The following is a 17,358-nucleotide window of genomic DNA, read 5'->3' on the forward strand; positions in this document are numbered from 1 at the left end:
GTCATACAAGAACGTTAATCTTATATCCATATGATAAAGCGTTACTTTTAACTTTTGAGTTATCTTTGATCAAATAAAATATCAAAAGCACATTCTCATTCCAACCATCTTGCCTTGATTTTGTAAGCATCATCCTCAATAATCTCTCATCCTTTTTGAATAATTATTCCAAGATATTGAAATTGACCTTTTATTAGAACAATTTGATATTAAAGTCTCACCACACTATCACTCACACTTCTATTTTAAATAAACTTACATAGTATCTCCTCCACAAGTCCTCACACATTTTTGCTCTGTTATAACATATATAAACCACCTTGGACTCCCTCCTCCTCTAAAACCATCCCCAAGGCATTCTTGGAAACTCTATCATAGGTTTTTCCATAAGTCCATAAACTCCATATGTGCATCCTTCTATCTCTAAACCTTGCTATCAGATGCCTTAGTAAATAAACAGCTTCTATTATTGACTTAATAGGGAATAAAAAAAAAGAAATTGTAATTTCATAGTTACCTTCCAACATCAGCATTAATTTTCAATCCCGTGATGGCACCTTGGACAAATTGGAACAACTCCTCCCGCTTCACCTAAAATAGATAAGTGCCAACAAATTTACAAGTGAACATTATATGACTGAAGAATAATTGTGTTTTGAAAAAAATGAAATACATAAATGGTAAAACCAGTAACAGATCAAGCTGACATGCAAATAACAGATACCTAAGTTTAACCGTGCATTTATCTATCACAAAAGAAAAATACTTATAGCATAATGGATTGTGAATGCTGATAAAAACCCCTCAAGTCAAAAACTACAATGATTGAAAACCCTAGGATTCACATATAAAAAACAGAATAGTTAGTATAAAGTAGACTCATTCTCTCTAGCAGAAGTTTAGGGTTTTCAAAAGGAGTAGCTGGCAATCCACCAACAGCCTTTGCCCAGTCCGCCTGTAGGCACCAATGGGATCCAGTCGGTTTCCTTGCCATTGGCAGTCCAAATTGGCATCCAGTGGAGCTATTTTTGGGTCCAGAGATCTCTCTCCACATTTCCTCCATGCTGGCCTTCTCTCCTCTGATTCCCTCCTGTTGTCTTCGTTGCTTCTCACCTCACCACAGCTGTGGATTCGGTGGTTGTCCATGCCTCAGTCTGGTGGTACTTTTTTCTGGTGGCTGTTTGGCGACAGATTTAATCCAGTGATGGCCCAGTGATGGGGAGGGCAGTTTGAACAGTGATGGATGGTGACGGTGTACAGCCAGTGATGATGAAGGCAGCAGCCAGTTGAGACTATAGAATGGCTTTCTAAGCTTAAACACATAAGCAAGATAGGTAGGATCTTCAAAACCCTCAGGTTGTTACATATAAACTTCTTCTCTTAAATCTCCATTAAGAAAAGCATTGTTAACATCAAGCTAGAGTATATCCCAATCAAAAAGTGATTGCCAAATAGATAAGAACTCTTATAATAGGAGTCTTAATTACTAGAATAAAGGTTTCAAAAAAAATCTATACCAGAGTTTGACGAAAACCCTTAGCAACCAATCAAGGCTTATACTTCAAAATAGTACCATCAAGGTTATATTTAACCCTAAATACCCATTTACAGCCAATCAGATTCATGTCAGAAGACAGAGGAACAAGCTCCAAGGTTCTATTATTCTGTGTAGGGAACTGAATAAATTCTTCCTTAATTCATATGTACAAATACAAGTCCTATTATAGAGGAGAGGATTATACAATATAGGAAAGATTAAAACACATGAAAATAAGGAAAGATTACATATATACAATTCTAGGAAAGTTTCCTAAGTTGAAATTAAGAAAGCATTCTAATCTAGATTTAGAAACTTCTAAAAACCATATGATCAGACCAGCATTAATTTCCCTTCCAGATAATAAGCCAACCTTTCTTTCTTCTTCATTTTGTTAATCCTTCGGGAATCAACACTCCCCCCTCAAGCTGGTGAATCAACATTCCCAGCTTGCCTATTAAGTCTCCAAATCTTCTAGCAGTCAGCCCCGTTGTTAAAACATCAGCCACTTGGAAGACCAGATGGAACATAAGGCATATGAATTAGACCTGCATCCAACTTCTCCTTTATAAAATGCTGGTTTACTTCTATATTGTTGAATAACCAAGTGTCCCACACACAAAATCAAACTCAAGAACACACAACTCTCGCACAGTAAGAACAGAAAAGGAAATAGGATAGAAAGAACAGCACGCACACACAAGAGGCCAAGGATATTATCCTGGTTCGGATCACCTATTTATCGGTGAACCTACGTCTTAGACTGAAATCAGAGCGGTTGATCTTCACAATTGGTACAACACTCACAACTCTTGATCGAGCTATCAACTCAAAGATTACAAAGGCTAATCTACTAGACTTTTCTCTCTTAGTACACGATTACAAAAGAGACAGAAAAAGACTCAACCAGCCATCTATTTATAAATGATAGAGGCAGCTTTTACAAGAAATAAACCGATAGTTACCGTTACAACTTCTAACCACTTTGAACTGTTGGGCTTCAATTTGTAGGATTCCTTTGATCTGTAGATATTTTATGCTATAGAACTAATCTTAGTGCAAACTCTAACAAAATTCTCCACCATTTGCATAAGCTTAGTCTTCACCAAGAGTAGGAGTCGGCCTTCTTCAAAACTTCATTTCTCTTTTGCTTAGGCATTTGGAACTATTTGGAGTGGCTCCAAATAGTGCTTCAACTTTGCTATAGGGACTACCTTAGTGAACATATCAACTGCATTTTCATCACCTGCAACCTTTGCCAAATTTATATCTTTCTTATCCAAGATTTCCCTGATAAAATGGTGACGAACATCAATATGTTTGATCCTTTCATGATGTGCCTAATTCTTTGACAGATGTATGGCACTTTGACTATCACACATCAAAGTGGCATTTACTAATGTCCCAAGGAGCTCACTTGTCAATCCTTTTAGCCATAGAGCCTCCTTTATTGCCTCTAAAACAGCTATGTATTTAGCCTCAGTTGTTGACAAAGCCACCACATGTTGGAGGCTTGCTTTCCAACTTACTATTGAGTTCCATAACTTGAACACATAACTTGTTGTGGACCTCCTTTTATCCAGCTCCGTTGCATAGTCAACATCTGAATAACCCAAAATACTTGTTATCTCCTCTATTTTAGCTCCACCATATGACAAAATCATCTCACTGGTTCCCTTAAGATATCTAAACATCCATTTGATTGTATTCCAGTGTGCCTTACCTAGATTTTCCATAAATCTACTCACAACACTCATGGCATGAGCCAAACAGGCCTAATACACACCATGTTGCAGATTAGGCTACCCACAGCACTAGAGAAAGGTATGTTCTTCATTCCCTCACTACTTTCCTCATCTTTAGGAGATTGATCAGAGGACAACTTAAAGTGTTGAGCAAATGGTACATTTACTACCTTTGCTCCTGCCATACCAAACTTTCTAATTAGCTTTTCTAGATAAGTTTTATGTGATACACAAAGCCTTCTTTGTGGTTTATTTCTAGTGATTTCTATGCCCAGTATTTTCCTTGCTTCGCCTAGCTCCTTCATCTCAAATGTTAATTTTAACTTCATCTTTAATTGTTGAATTTCCTTGTCAGATTGACTTGCCATCAACATGTCATCCACATATAGAAGTAGGTAAATTGAAATACTAGTTGACACATGTTTGAAATATACATAACAATCATAGAAACTCCTAGCATATCCCTAGTTTAGCATAACCATATCAAATTTTTTATACCATTGTCTTGGGGATTGCTTAAGTCCATAAAGAGAATTTCTTAGTAAACATACATGTTCCACCTTTCCTCTCGATTCAAAGCCTTTTGGCTGTTCCATTAGGTTCCTTTCATCTAGGTCACCATGAAGGAATGTTGTGATTACATCCATCTATTCCAAACTTAGGTTTAGATGTGCTATCATAGCAAGCAGCACTCAGATAGAGGTATGTCTCACAATTGGAGAGAACACCTCATTAAAATCTATTCCAGGGACTTGTGTGAACCCTCTTGCCACCAACCTAGCCTTATACCTATGTTTAGGATTACTTTCAGCCCCTTCTTTCATCTTGTATAGCCATTTACAACCCATAATTCTATGTCCTTTAGGTCTATCAATCAGAGTCCAAGTCTGATTCTTTCTCAAGGATTCAATTTCTAACTTCATGGCTTCCATCCACTTGTGTGATTCTTTAGACTACACTGCTTCCTCAAATGTCAATTGTTCATCCCCTACTACCTCTAATGCACTTGTTTGTGCATAAGAAACAAGATCTGAAAACCCATATCTAAGTGGTGGTCTACAGCTCCTCCTTTGCCTATCCCTAGCCACATTATATCTTTGAGGTTTTGATTGGTCATCAGCATTAAAGTCACCATCACTTTCCTCTTCACTCTCCTCTTGACAAGTAGTATCCTAATCGTGGGGAGTAAATCATTTTTGACGCAGCGTGTAGCGCGTGTGTGAAAAAGACACACCAAAATAAACCCTTGAAAGAGCAAACTTCAATGGCCGAAGCTTGACTTTCAAGAAAATGCAAAAACAAGACTATTTTGCTAAGAAAACCCAAATAGGTTGCTGAAATTTGATTAAGAAAAACTTGATTACAAACTCTAGATCCTAGGCATATTTATAGTATTTGGCTAATTCAAATCCATCCAATATTTGTAAACAAAATCCAACTAAAATCCTAATAGAAATAAATCCTAATCCAACATGAAGTAGAATCCTAAATCAAGTAGAAACATGAAATTAAATCCTAAATCAAGTAGAATTATAAAACTTAAGAAGTATTAAAATATTGTTCCGGCGTGGTCGGGTCAGCTTTGGGCTGGGTCTTGATTGGTGAACGCATCATTCACCTTCACTTGAGAAGAATTCGTCCTCGAATTATGATCTGAGTATGACAACTCAACGTCCGACAAATACAAAGAAAGATCAGCAACATTGAATGTTTTGGAAATACCCATATGATTTGGCAAATCCACAACATAAGCATTATCATTGATCTTCTTTGTAATCTTGTAAGGACCACACTTCTTTGGCTTGACCTTGTTTTGTTGTCCTGCAGGAATCCGTTCCTTCTTCAAGAATATAATGACTTCATCTCCAACCGCAAATACTTTGTGCTTCCTATGCTTGTCAGCTGCTACCTTGTACTTCTTATTCTCCTCATGCAACTTTTGCTTGACATCTTCCTGAATTGATTGAACGTGTTCGGCTAGGTCACTAGCTGCAACACTGAAACCTGGTACCTTTGGCAATTTTACCAAATCCAATGCATGATTAGGAACTTTCATGTATACGATAGAGAATGGTGATCTTCTTGTTGAGCTATGCACGGCGTTGTTGTAGGCAAATTCCGCTTGAGCTATGACTAGGTCCCATTATCTTTGCAAACACTGCGAATCAGATTTCCTAAGGTACGATTCACCACCTCTATCTGTCCATTAATCTGGGGATGTGTTGTGCTGCTGAAATTCAAAGATGAATCGAACATTCTCCACAAGGTAATCCAGAAGTGACTCAAAAACCTTATATCACGATCCGAAGTAATAGTTTTAGGGACTCCATGCAGTCTAACAATCTCCTTGAAAAACAATTTGGTTGTAGCTACTGCATCTGCCGTCTTCTTACATGGGAGAAAGTGCGTCATCTTGGAAAACCTATCAACCACTACAAAAACAGAATCCATACCTCGTTGGGTTCGCGGTAGACCCAACACAAAGTCCATAGACAAATCTTCCCAAATAGCATTGGAAACAGGCAATGGCATGTAGAGACCGGCGTTAGAAGAGTGCCCCTTAGCTGTTTGACTTATATAACACCTCGCCACAATAATAGAAACATCTCTCCTTGCTCTTGGCCAATAATACCTTCCCATAACAGCTTCAATAGTTTTGTCTCTGCCAAGATGCCTTGCTAAGCCACCACCATGCAAATCCCGAATAATTTTCTCACGAAGAGATGTGCAAGGGATGCACAATTGATTTCCCTTCATGAGAAACCCATCATGCACATAGAAATCTCCTGACGGTTGCTAAGACATGCATTGTTCCCACACATGTTTGAAATCCTCGTCTGTCACATATAATTCTTTCAAGCACTCAAACCCAACAATCTCAACACTAAGGGTCTTGATCAAATCCACACGCCTACTCAAAGCGTCCGCCGCTCGATTATGCTGTCCCGACTTATGCACAATTTTATATGGAAATTTATCAATAAAAGCAGACCATCTAGCATGCATATCACTCCTCAATTGCGTTTGGCTACTCAAGTACTTAAGAGCTTGGTGATCCGTGTAAAGAACAAATTCTTTGGCAATCAAGTAATGTTCCCATGTCTTAAGAACCCTCACCACTGTATAAAACTCCTTATCATAAGTAGACCACTTTCTTCTAGCTTCACACAATTTCTCACTGAAAAATGCAATTGGTCTTTTCTCTTGGGACAACGCAGCACCTATACTCACTCCACTCGCATCACACTCAACCTGAAACAATTTGTCAAAGCTTGGCAAAGCTAAGACAGGAGCGGTACATAATTTCTTTTTTATCAAGGTGAAACTTTGATCTTGTTCTTCACCCCAATGGAACTTTCCTTTCTTTAAACACTCAGTAATTGGAGCCACAATACTACTAAAGTGTTTGATAAACTGCCTATAGAAAGTTGCTAACCCATGGAAACTTCACACATCACTGACATTTTTAGGGGTTGTGGCCACTCTCTAAAAGCTCGCACTTTTTCCTCATCTACCTTTACAGCCAAAGAACAACAAGCTCTCACTCATAAATGTACACTTCTTCAAATTAGCATAAAGTTTGTTTTCCCTTAACACACTCAACACATCTCGAATATGCCCCTCATGCTCATTAATAGACTTACTGTATATCAAAATATCATCAAAACACACCACAACGAATTTACCAATGAAATGGCGTAATACTTGATTCATTAGTCTCATGAAAGTGCTTGGTGCATTGGTTAGTCCAAAGGGCATGACTAACCACTCAAACAACCCATCTCTCGTCTTGAAAGTTGTCTTCCACTCATCTCCAGGTCGAATTCTGATTTGATGATAACCACTTCTAAGATCAATTTTGGTAAAAATCACAGCCCCATCAAGCTAATCAAGCATGTCGTCGAGCCTAGGAATTGGAAATTTGTACCCAATAGTAATTTTGTTGATGGCTCTACTGTCAACACACATCCTCCAACTCCCATCTTTCTTTGGTGTCAATAATCCTAGCATTGCACATGGACTCATGCTAGTCTGAATGTGCCATTTTCTCAACAATTCCTCTACCTGCTCATGCAAAATCTCATTCTCCCTAGGACTCATCTTGTAGTGTGGTAGGTTAGGCAATCTAGCACCAGGAACCAAGTCAATGTGGTGTTGAATATCTCTCATAGGAGGTAACTCATTAGGCAACTCCTCAGAAACCACATCATGAAATTCCTCGAACAATCCCTGCACCTCCACTGGAATTTGATTCACCTTCAGTGGCTCACTCACACTCTCTCCCTTGATAACCAATAAGTGAATCTCTCGAGTATCCTTACACTCCCTCACAAACTTAGTGTGTTTATGTGTAATGGTAAGAAAATTTCGCCCCTCCACTTTAGAAGCTTTGGTTTGATTCTTTTCCACTATGGGTAACAAAGTATAACGCACACCTTCTTTTTCATGCTGATATGTGTTCTTCCTACCCGAGTGCTTAGCATCCACATCAAATTGCCAAGGCCTCCCAAATAAAATATGGCAAGCATCCATATCAACAATGTCACAATAGACTTCGTCAGAGTACTTACCAATAGAGAAAGGCACCCTGCAGCGTTCATCCACATGTATGCCACCAACTTCTTTAATCCATCCAATCATGTAAGGGCTTGGATGTTTTTAAGGAATTAACTGCATCTTTGTCACCACATCTCTTCCTATGATGTTCTCCTGACTTCCACTATCAATAATCAACTCAAAGATTTTTCCTTTCACCGTACACCTCGTGCGAAAAAACTTATGCCGTTGAGTAGTATCTTCATTCTTTTGAGATAGCATTAACTTCCTCACTACACAGGTATATTCCCCATGTCCATAATCTTCTTCGTCATCCTCCCCATCAGGATTGCAATATATTTCCTCTTCAGCAACATCTTCCTCTTCCCTTTCTACAATGTTAACTGTTTTTCTCCTTGGGCAATCACTAGATCGATGCCCAACCTCATTGCACTTGAAACATTTTAAAAGAATAGGCTTTGCATAAGGATTAAGGGATTTTGAAAGATTAGAAGTAGTACCTCGAATGTTTCCCCCCGTTGTAGCCTTATTAAGGTTGACTATATGGGGTGGATTGAAGGGTCGTGCTCCCTGAACTGACTTGCCTTTATCAAAAGCTGCTTGTTTATTTTCATTCCCACTATACTGACGATAGTTGTCATTACGAGCTCTCTCACTCAACATTAACTCAGCCTTTAAAGCTAAGTTCCTTACTTCTTGCACACTCAGAACCATCTGAACCCCAATTTTATCACAAATAGTAGGCTTTAATCCATTCAAGTAACAAGTTGCTTGTTGATTGTCACTTTCTGACAATTGGTTTCTCTCCGCCAATGGCAGAAACTCAGAGGTATATTCATTCACACTCTTCATTCCCTGTGCACATCTTTGATAAGCTTCAAACATATATTGTCCATAGTCAGGGGGTAAAAAACTACCTCTTAACAGCTGCTTCATTCGTCTCCATGTTTGAACTGGCTATCGGCCTTCCCTCAATCTCGTTTCTCTTAATCGTTCCCACCAAACAGATGCACCGCCCTTCAACCTGTAAGCCACTAACTTTACTTGTCGTTCATCTGGGATCTCCATGTATTCGAAAAAACGGTTAACCTCAGTGATCCAATCCAGGAACCCCTCAATATCAAGATCTCCACTAAAGGTAGGAATATCAACTTTTAGTTTATACTCATCGTTGCCCCAATGGTTTTGCTGATGCGCATTCCTCCTAATCCCTCTACCACCAGGATTAGCTATTGCTCGACCAAAATCATCATCTTCATCGCTATCTTCAATCACTGCTCTTCTAGGATTAACAAGGAGATGATTAATGGGTGGTCTTCCCGCTCTGGCTTGATTCACCCCATTATTCAGGTTCCTGTCATCATCAACTAGTAGTAAGGTGCCTAATTGGTTGCTAAGTTGCTCCAATCGCTACTGGATAGTACAAGTTACTTCCCGCTGTTCTTCGATTGCTCTCCAAACTGCGGACAACCGCTGATCACCGTCACGAGTCTGGTTGCTACCATTACCTTCAAGATTGGCCATCTGATTGGTTGATTAACCGCTCTAATAGCACCCGACACAGCATGTAGCGTGTGTGTGAAAAAAATACACCAAAATAAACCCTTGAAATAGCAAACTTCAATGGCCGAAGCTTGGCTTTCAAGAAGAGGCAAAAACAAAACTGTTTTGCTAAGAAAACCCAAATAGGTTGCAGAAATTTGATTAAGAAAAACTTGATTACAAACTTTAGATCCTAGACATATTTATAGTATTTGGCTAATCCAAATCCATCTAATATTTGTAAACAAAATCCAACTAAAATCTTAATAGAAATAAATCATAATCCAACATGAAGTAGAATTCTAAATCAAGTAGAAACATGAAATTGAATCCTAAATCAAGTAGAATTCTAAAACTTAAGAAGTATTAAAATATTGTTCTGGCGTGGTCAGGTCAGCTTTAGGCCAAGTCTTGATTGGTGACTGCATCAATTTTTATGAATTATTCCCTGCACCTCAACATCTATTAACTTAGGTTTTCCTTCTAAGTCCTATTGATCATCTGCTTTAACATCCTTCGTAGAAGACCCCTCGTCAAATCTCACATCCCTACTCACAATAGTTCTTAGGTAACCCAAACTCCAAGTTCCACAATTTGTAACCTTTTATACTAATAGGATAACCTATATATAGACACTTCTTTGCTCTAGGTTCCAGCTTACCTTACTTTACATGAGCATAGGCTAAGCATCCAAATACTCAGCAAGTGATCTAAGCTTGGCTTGTGATCTGTCCACATTTCACAGGGGGTTTTAAACTCAGTAGCAACAGATGGTTATCTATTAATCACATATGCTGCAGTTGACACTGCTTCCCCCCAAAATACCTTAGGTAGGTTTGCATGAAATAACATACATCTTACTTTTTCAAGCAAAGTCTTATTCATTCTCTCTATCAAACCATTCAACTTTGGATTTCCAAGAGCAATTAGGTGTCTTACTATCCCACTCTCATTACATAATTGTGTAAATTCCCTACTGTAGAATTCTAGGCCATTGTCAGTCTTAATAGTCTTAATGTTTCTCCCTTTTTGATTTTCAACCATAGTCTTCCATGTCTTAAAAGCCTCAAATGTATGGTCCTTTGATTTTAAGACATACACCCAAATCATTCTTGAAAAATCTCAATAATAGAGAGGAAATACATAGAACCTCCATGAGATAGGGTCTGAGCAGGTCCCCAAAAGTCTGAATGGATGTAATCTAATGGTGCCTTAGAGGAATGTATTGCCTTCTTACTAAACTTAACCTTAGCAAATTTACCAAAAATGTAGGACTCACACTTATCGAGTCCTAACACCTAATCATTACCTAGGATGCTTTACTTTGATAGCTCTCTTAATCCTTGTTCACTAATGTGTGACATCCTAATATGCCACAACTTAGACTGCATTTCAGCCATGCTACCAGCCATTGTAGCTTCCCCACTCAAAGTGGTAGCTTGCAAAATGTATATACCATTCTACAATAAGGCTCTCATACATATTAAGGATCCTCTTCAGACTCTTAGGACTCTACCATCACCTTTAAAATTATAGCCATTTCTGTCTAGTTCTCCAAGAGAAATTAAATTTCTCTTTAATTCTGGAACATGCCTAACTGATGATAGAGTTCTACAAGAACCATCACGCATTTCTAATCTTACATCTCCAATCCCTAACACCCCACATTCATGCTCATTACCTAGCAGTACTTTTACTCCATTAATTTCTTAATAGTTTAGGATCAAATACTTCTTTGGTGTCATGTGGTATGAACAACCCGAATTCGTTATCCATACCTCATTTTCAACTTTTTCTAATACCACCAAAGCATCTACACTATCATACCCAAATTCACATATAGAAACTCCACCATCAGAATTACTTCTTTGTTGAAAATCCTTTTTCTTCTTAGGGCAATTTTTCTTACTGTGACCTTCTTCATGATAGTAATAACACTTTATTACTTTCTTTCCAATTCTTAACCTTGATCTTGACCTACGTCTTCCCCTAGGGTCTCTTTTATCAGTCCTTAATTTTCCAAAAAGGGCATCTCCCAGAGAATGTTTTCCTTCTACTTTGTATTGCAATTCCTTAGAGTTTAGGGCCCCTCACTGTGCTTTAGGATATTAGCAAAGGTTTCATATGATCTAGGTAAAGAATGGAGCAAGACCAATGCCTTGTCCTCATCTTCATACTTAACATTTATATTCTCAAGATCTAAGAAGAGTTTATTGAACTCATCAATATGATCTTGTAACCTTTGTCCATCATTCATTTTAAAAGTAAAGAATCTTGCCTTTAGATATAATCGGCTTGACAAGGACTTTGTCATGTACAGGCTCTCCAATTTGAGCCATATCTCTGCAGTTGTCTTCATCTTAGAAACCTCCCTTAGCACCTTGTCGCCTAAACTCAGAATTAGCGTGTTATAAGCCTTTTTCAGGATTTCCTTCTTTTGATATGTCATATATGACTTTGGCATCTTGGCTTCCCCCTTTAGTACTTCCTCTAAGCCAAGATTTCCAAGGAGGGCACGCATATTCATCTTCCAAAGGGTAAAATCATTTTGCCCATCAAATTTTTGATTGGAGCCATGTCTCTGATTTGAATTATGACACTTCACCTTGTGACAATTCTTGACTTCTTGATTGTGTAAACCTTGCTCTAATTCCAGATTGTTGAATAACCGAGCGTCCCACACACAAAATCAAACCCTCAAGAGCAAACAACTCTCGTACAGTGAGAACAGAAAAGGAAATAGGATAGAAAGAACAACACCCACACACAAGAGGCCAAGGATTTTATCTTGATTCAAATCACCTATTTACCGATGAACCTACGTCCAAACTGAAATCAAAGGGGCCGAGCTTCCACTATCTTGAGATACAATCGGTACAACACTCACAGCTCTTGATTGAGCTATCACTCAGAGATTAACAAAGGCTAATCTGCTAGACTTTTCTCTCTTAGTACACGATTACAAAAGATACAGAAAAAGACTCAACTAGTCGTCTATTTATAAATGATAGAAGCAGGTTTTACAAGAAATAAACTGGTAGTTACCGTTACAACTTCTAACTACTTTGAATTGTCGGGCTTCGATTTGCTTGGATTCCTTTGATTTGTAGATATTTTATGGTATAGGACTAATCTTAGTGCAAACTTTAACATATATGTTTGTCCTATCATGCTATAAAGGATTATGTGCAATACTAATGGATGATTGATTATCACAAAATACCTTGATTGGACCTTGAATCTAGATTTTCAAATCCTCTAGAACAATCCTTAGCCATAGTAATTCACATAGACTAAGGGCCATAGCCCTAAATTCTAGTTCTGCACTAGACATGGCCACATTGCTTTGCTTCTTATTCCATCAAGACACAAGATTCCCACCAAAAAATACACAATACCCGATTCAATTGTGGACCTTCTATTAGTGAGGGATCCTGCATAATCTGCATCAGTGTAGCTGTTAACATCCAATTCAGCACCTGTTCTGAATAAAATACCTTTACTCGGTGTTGTTTTTAGATAGCATAGTATCTTTCTTACAGCCTGCATATGCTCCTCAGTTGGGCTATGCATGAATTGACTTACTAGGCTGGCAGCAAAAGCAATATCAAGTCTAGTATGTGGGAGATAAATCAAGTGCCCCACCAACCTCTGGTATCTTCCTTTATCCACTGGTTGACTACTAGGGCTTTCCCTCAATTTGATATTAGGCTCTACTGGTATGCTGAGCCCTTTTCCTCCCAACAAACTCGTTTCAGTTAACAAATCCAAGGTATACTTGCGTTGAGATAGAAAAATTCTAGCCTTAGAATAAGTCACCTCTATTCCCAAAAAATATTTAAGTGTACCAAGGTCTTTAATCTCGAATTCCCGAGCGAAATTGTCCTTGAGGACTTTCTGTTATTCACCATCATTCCTTGCAACAATTATATCATCCACATAAACTAGCAAGGCTGTCACCTTCTCTTCCCTTGAGTGTTTGATAAATAAGGTACGACCACCTCTACTTTGGTGATATTCCATAGATCTCATTGCCCTAGAAAATTTGTCGAACCAGGCTCGTGGGGATTGTTTGAGGCCATAGAGGCCCTTTTTAAGCCTGCATACTTTGTCTAAATCTTCTTTCTGGAATCCTAGAGGTAGTTCCCTGAACACTTCCTCCTTTAAATCCTCATGTAGAAAGACATTCTTCACATCCAACTATTGTAACTGCCACCCATAATAAGCTACTAGTGATAGGAATATTCTTATCGTTGTCACTTTTGCCACAAGAGCAAAAGTCTCAAAGTAGTCTACTCCATAGGATTGAGTATAGCATTTAACCACTAGCAGAGCTTTCTACCTCTCCAAGGTTTCATCTACATTGTATTTAAGGTTAAAAATCCACCGGCAACCTACTAGAATAACCCCCTTTGGTCTAGGTACTAGCTCCCATGTTTGATTCTTATTTAATGCTCTCATATCCTCTAGCATAGCTTGCTTCTAGTCCTGATCTTTTAGAGCCTCATCAACTATCTTAGGAATGACAATGGTATCCAAAGATCTTAGGAAGTTTTTGTGCTTTTGGGAGAGACAGTGATAAAAAATATAATTAGCCAATGGGTGTTGAATACAGCTCCTAACCCCTTTTTCTGATAGCAATAGGGAGATCTAAATCATTAGGAATAGGGTTAGAAGGAACTGACGGTTGAAAGAATTCAGTACCTAAGTTGAGGTCTAATGTTGATTCAAGCTAAGGATCCAGAATAGGCTGAGGCCCTCTCTAGAATACATAAAGAGAGCCCTTAAACCTGACCGGGGATGGCAGCTGCTAAGTTGCTTGATGAGGTATGTCCTGCTCACTGAAGCTTGGTGAGTGAGCAGATGTGATAGGATGATCAATCTTTGACAGCCCACTAGAGCTTGTTAGAACTAACTCTAGGCTAGGAAGAAAAACTCCTTGGTCACCATACTCCATATTCTCCCCCTAGAGACCAATACTAGAGGAGCCAAAGAAGGGTTGAGATTCAGCAAAAGTGTTGGAATTCTTTGATATAAAGTTTGTTGGATAATCAATCCCACAATCTATGGGATTGATTATCAATTATCCCACAATTTATAGGATTGATTATAATCAATCTTAATTGTTGGGATTGATTGATTGATGCAATTAGAATTCCTTCTTTTTTGCTTAGTTATAGGGATTTGATTGATTCATTTCTCCTATATATATTGCAATCATGTGGAAGAAAATGAATATACCAAGTTTTCTCACAATTATTCATGGTATCAAAGCAATCCTAGATGCCTCCTATTCTTCCCAAAGCCGTCTTAGGTCAGTTTTTATCTACTGCTTTTTCTGGCAACATTCTACACTGCTTATTCTAGCAGTATTCATCAGCCGTCCTACCCTTTATTTCATTCTCAATAGCAACATCAATCGCAAACATGTCAAACACCAATGAATCCTCAATTGAAACTCCAAAATCCTCCTCCTCAAATGTCGAAACTGTTATGTACAACAACAATGAGGGCGACTTGTCAAACTACTCATTCGCACCCATCACCATCTACAAATTGAATGGACGAAACTACATCCAATTGTCTCAATCCTTCATGTTTCACATCCGTAGCAAGGAGAAATAAGATTATCTCATCGAAAATATCATCAAACCAAATGAAAAAGGCATTAATTATTGGATTTGGAAGAGAGATAACAATCAGGTTATGTCCTAGCTAGTAAATTCCATAGAGCCACGCATAGGAGAAACTTTTCTTCGATATGAAACTGATGCAGAGGTCTGAGAGGCTGCAAAAGACACTTTTTCGCACAAAGACAACACCCCTGAACTGGTGACAATTGAGGGCGTGTTGCACGATCTCTGACAAGGTGATTTATCTATAACTGAGTATTACAACAAACTCTTTCAAAACTGGCAGCAACTAGATGCTTTTGAAAAATATTCCTGGGAAACCACCACTGATCTCAAACTCTACAAGAAGATTATAGAGAATAAGAGGGTCTACAAATTTTCCTTGGGCCTGAATTCAAGTATTAATACGGTTAAAGGATGGATATTTAGCACAAAACCACTGTCAAGCTTAAGAGAAGCTTTCTCTGAGGTCTAAAGGGAAGAGAGTAGACATCAATTGATGCTAAGGATAAAAAAATTAACTGCTGGTGGTGAATCATCAGCCTTGGTTGTCCGAAACCAACAGGAGCCACGAAAAAGGGGAAGGCCATGGTGTGAACATTGCCATCGCCTTGGTCATACAAAAGAAATCTGCTAGCACCTCCATGGAAAACCTATTGATTGGAAGCCAAAGACGGTAGCACAAAAGGAAAGTCGAGGCAACATGGCTAGCAGTTCAAAGCAACTTGCAAACTTTAGCAAAGAGAAACTTGATGGACTGAGAAGGTTGCTATAAGCACAACAAAACCTACCAATTGTTGGATCAAGTTCCATGGCTCAAGAAGGTAATTTTCTTAAGGCTTTAACTGTGAAACAAGAGCATTATAAGCCCTAGATTGTCAACTCCAGTGCTTCTAATCACATGACAGGAGATAAGCGAGTTTTCAACACATATTCTTCTTATAATGAAGCTCTCACAGTTAGAATTACAGATGGTTCTGTAACACCCGTCTCGCCGGTCGTGTCACTATAAGGGTATTTCCAGTAATCTTTTTTTTTTAATAACATCATCATGTGCAGTGCTTCATGAACAACCTTCACATGCACACACAAGATCCTGAAAACCCCAGTCTTGCCCGTTTAACTTAACAAGATCAATAATCTTAACAACTAAATGAGACATATCATAACGCAGCGGATACATTAACATCAAACACCGTGATTCTTACGTAGTATTTCCATAACAAAACAAGTAATACAGATAACCCAAATGATAACAACGTTATCATACAACTATTCATACACAAGCTGAATTACATACTAAAACCCCAAAAGGTTACAACGACTATCAGTCTAAGCACTATTGACCTTCAACCGGCCATGTCCTTGCCCACGTAGCAGTCCCTAGCTGGAACATTGAACGTTCCAGGGGCATAACCCAGGTTAGATGACAAAACATCTAAGTGATGGCATGAACAGTTTACATTATGCATGAACAAACATACAAGCATGGCATACACAGACAAAACGACATCACGCAAACACGTCTATCTTGAGAAATCTCCCTGACATACTCAACCTCGCATGGAAAATCCATTCCACACACTGTTGGGGTTGACCTTACCACGACATACTTAATCTCTCTAGTGCACTACCGTATCACTCGTTCACCAGGATTAACCTTGTCCCATTCTCAAGAAGACCCCATCCCGTCCCACATGGACCCAATGACGACACAAAAAACAATACACCGATGATATGAAAATCACACGCCATGCATCGACTCTTTTACAAGTAAAACAATTTATGCAATATACCACATGATCAATATGCAAAATGATGCCATATATACATAAATAAAACGCATAAGCATAGCATCCCGAGTTCTGGTCTCGAGTGCCGTACCGTGTCACTCGTTCACCTGAACTCACTACACTCACACCAAGACATTTCCAAAACAAGAGTAAAACTAGAGTCACACCACTCACCTCGAACGTATTCGGATCGCCTCGATCCTCGTGCATGGCCTCGATTTGCATGCCAAATTAGAAACCTTAAAATTTATACCCAACCTTGAGCCACAATATTCCCTAAACACCATATTCAATTAAGGAAACATTAAAATCTATTTTCCTCAATTTTTCCATAATTTCCTCTATTTTCTCCCATTTTTCACCTCAATAATTCCAAAATAATTATTTCTTCAAACATTTTTCCCAATTTTTCCACATGATAATTACTAAAATAAATTAAGAAAAATACTGGAAAAGAAAATACCAAAAATGCCCCTGTCACGCGCCTGGCGCGTGGGTGCATGTGGAAGCTGGCGCGTGCAGCCACGCACCACCGTCTTCTACCTTGGATC

The 17,358-nt window shown here is 38.6% G+C and overlaps 1 protein-coding gene across 3 annotated transcripts in view; it reads right to left on the reverse strand.

Annotated features, from left to right (window-relative positions):
• LOC127809775 (uncharacterized) overlaps positions 1 to 17,358 on the reverse strand; it is a 90,109-nt gene that overhangs the window by 47,336 nt on the left and 25,415 nt on the right. For all 3 annotated transcript variants that reach the window (XM_052348839.1, XM_052348838.1, XM_052348840.1), the window contains one exon: positions 518 to 591. In XM_052348839.1, the coding sequence (XP_052204799.1) occupies positions 518 to 591 (74 nt within the window). The remainder of the gene's footprint in view (positions 1 to 517; positions 592 to 17,358) is intronic.

The sequence above is a fragment of the Diospyros lotus genome, chromosome 9, assembly GCF_014633365.1.
Source record: "Diospyros lotus cultivar Yz01 chromosome 9, ASM1463336v1, whole genome shotgun sequence".
NCBI classification, from domain to species: domain Eukaryota; kingdom Viridiplantae; phylum Streptophyta; class Magnoliopsida; order Ericales; family Ebenaceae; genus Diospyros; species Diospyros lotus.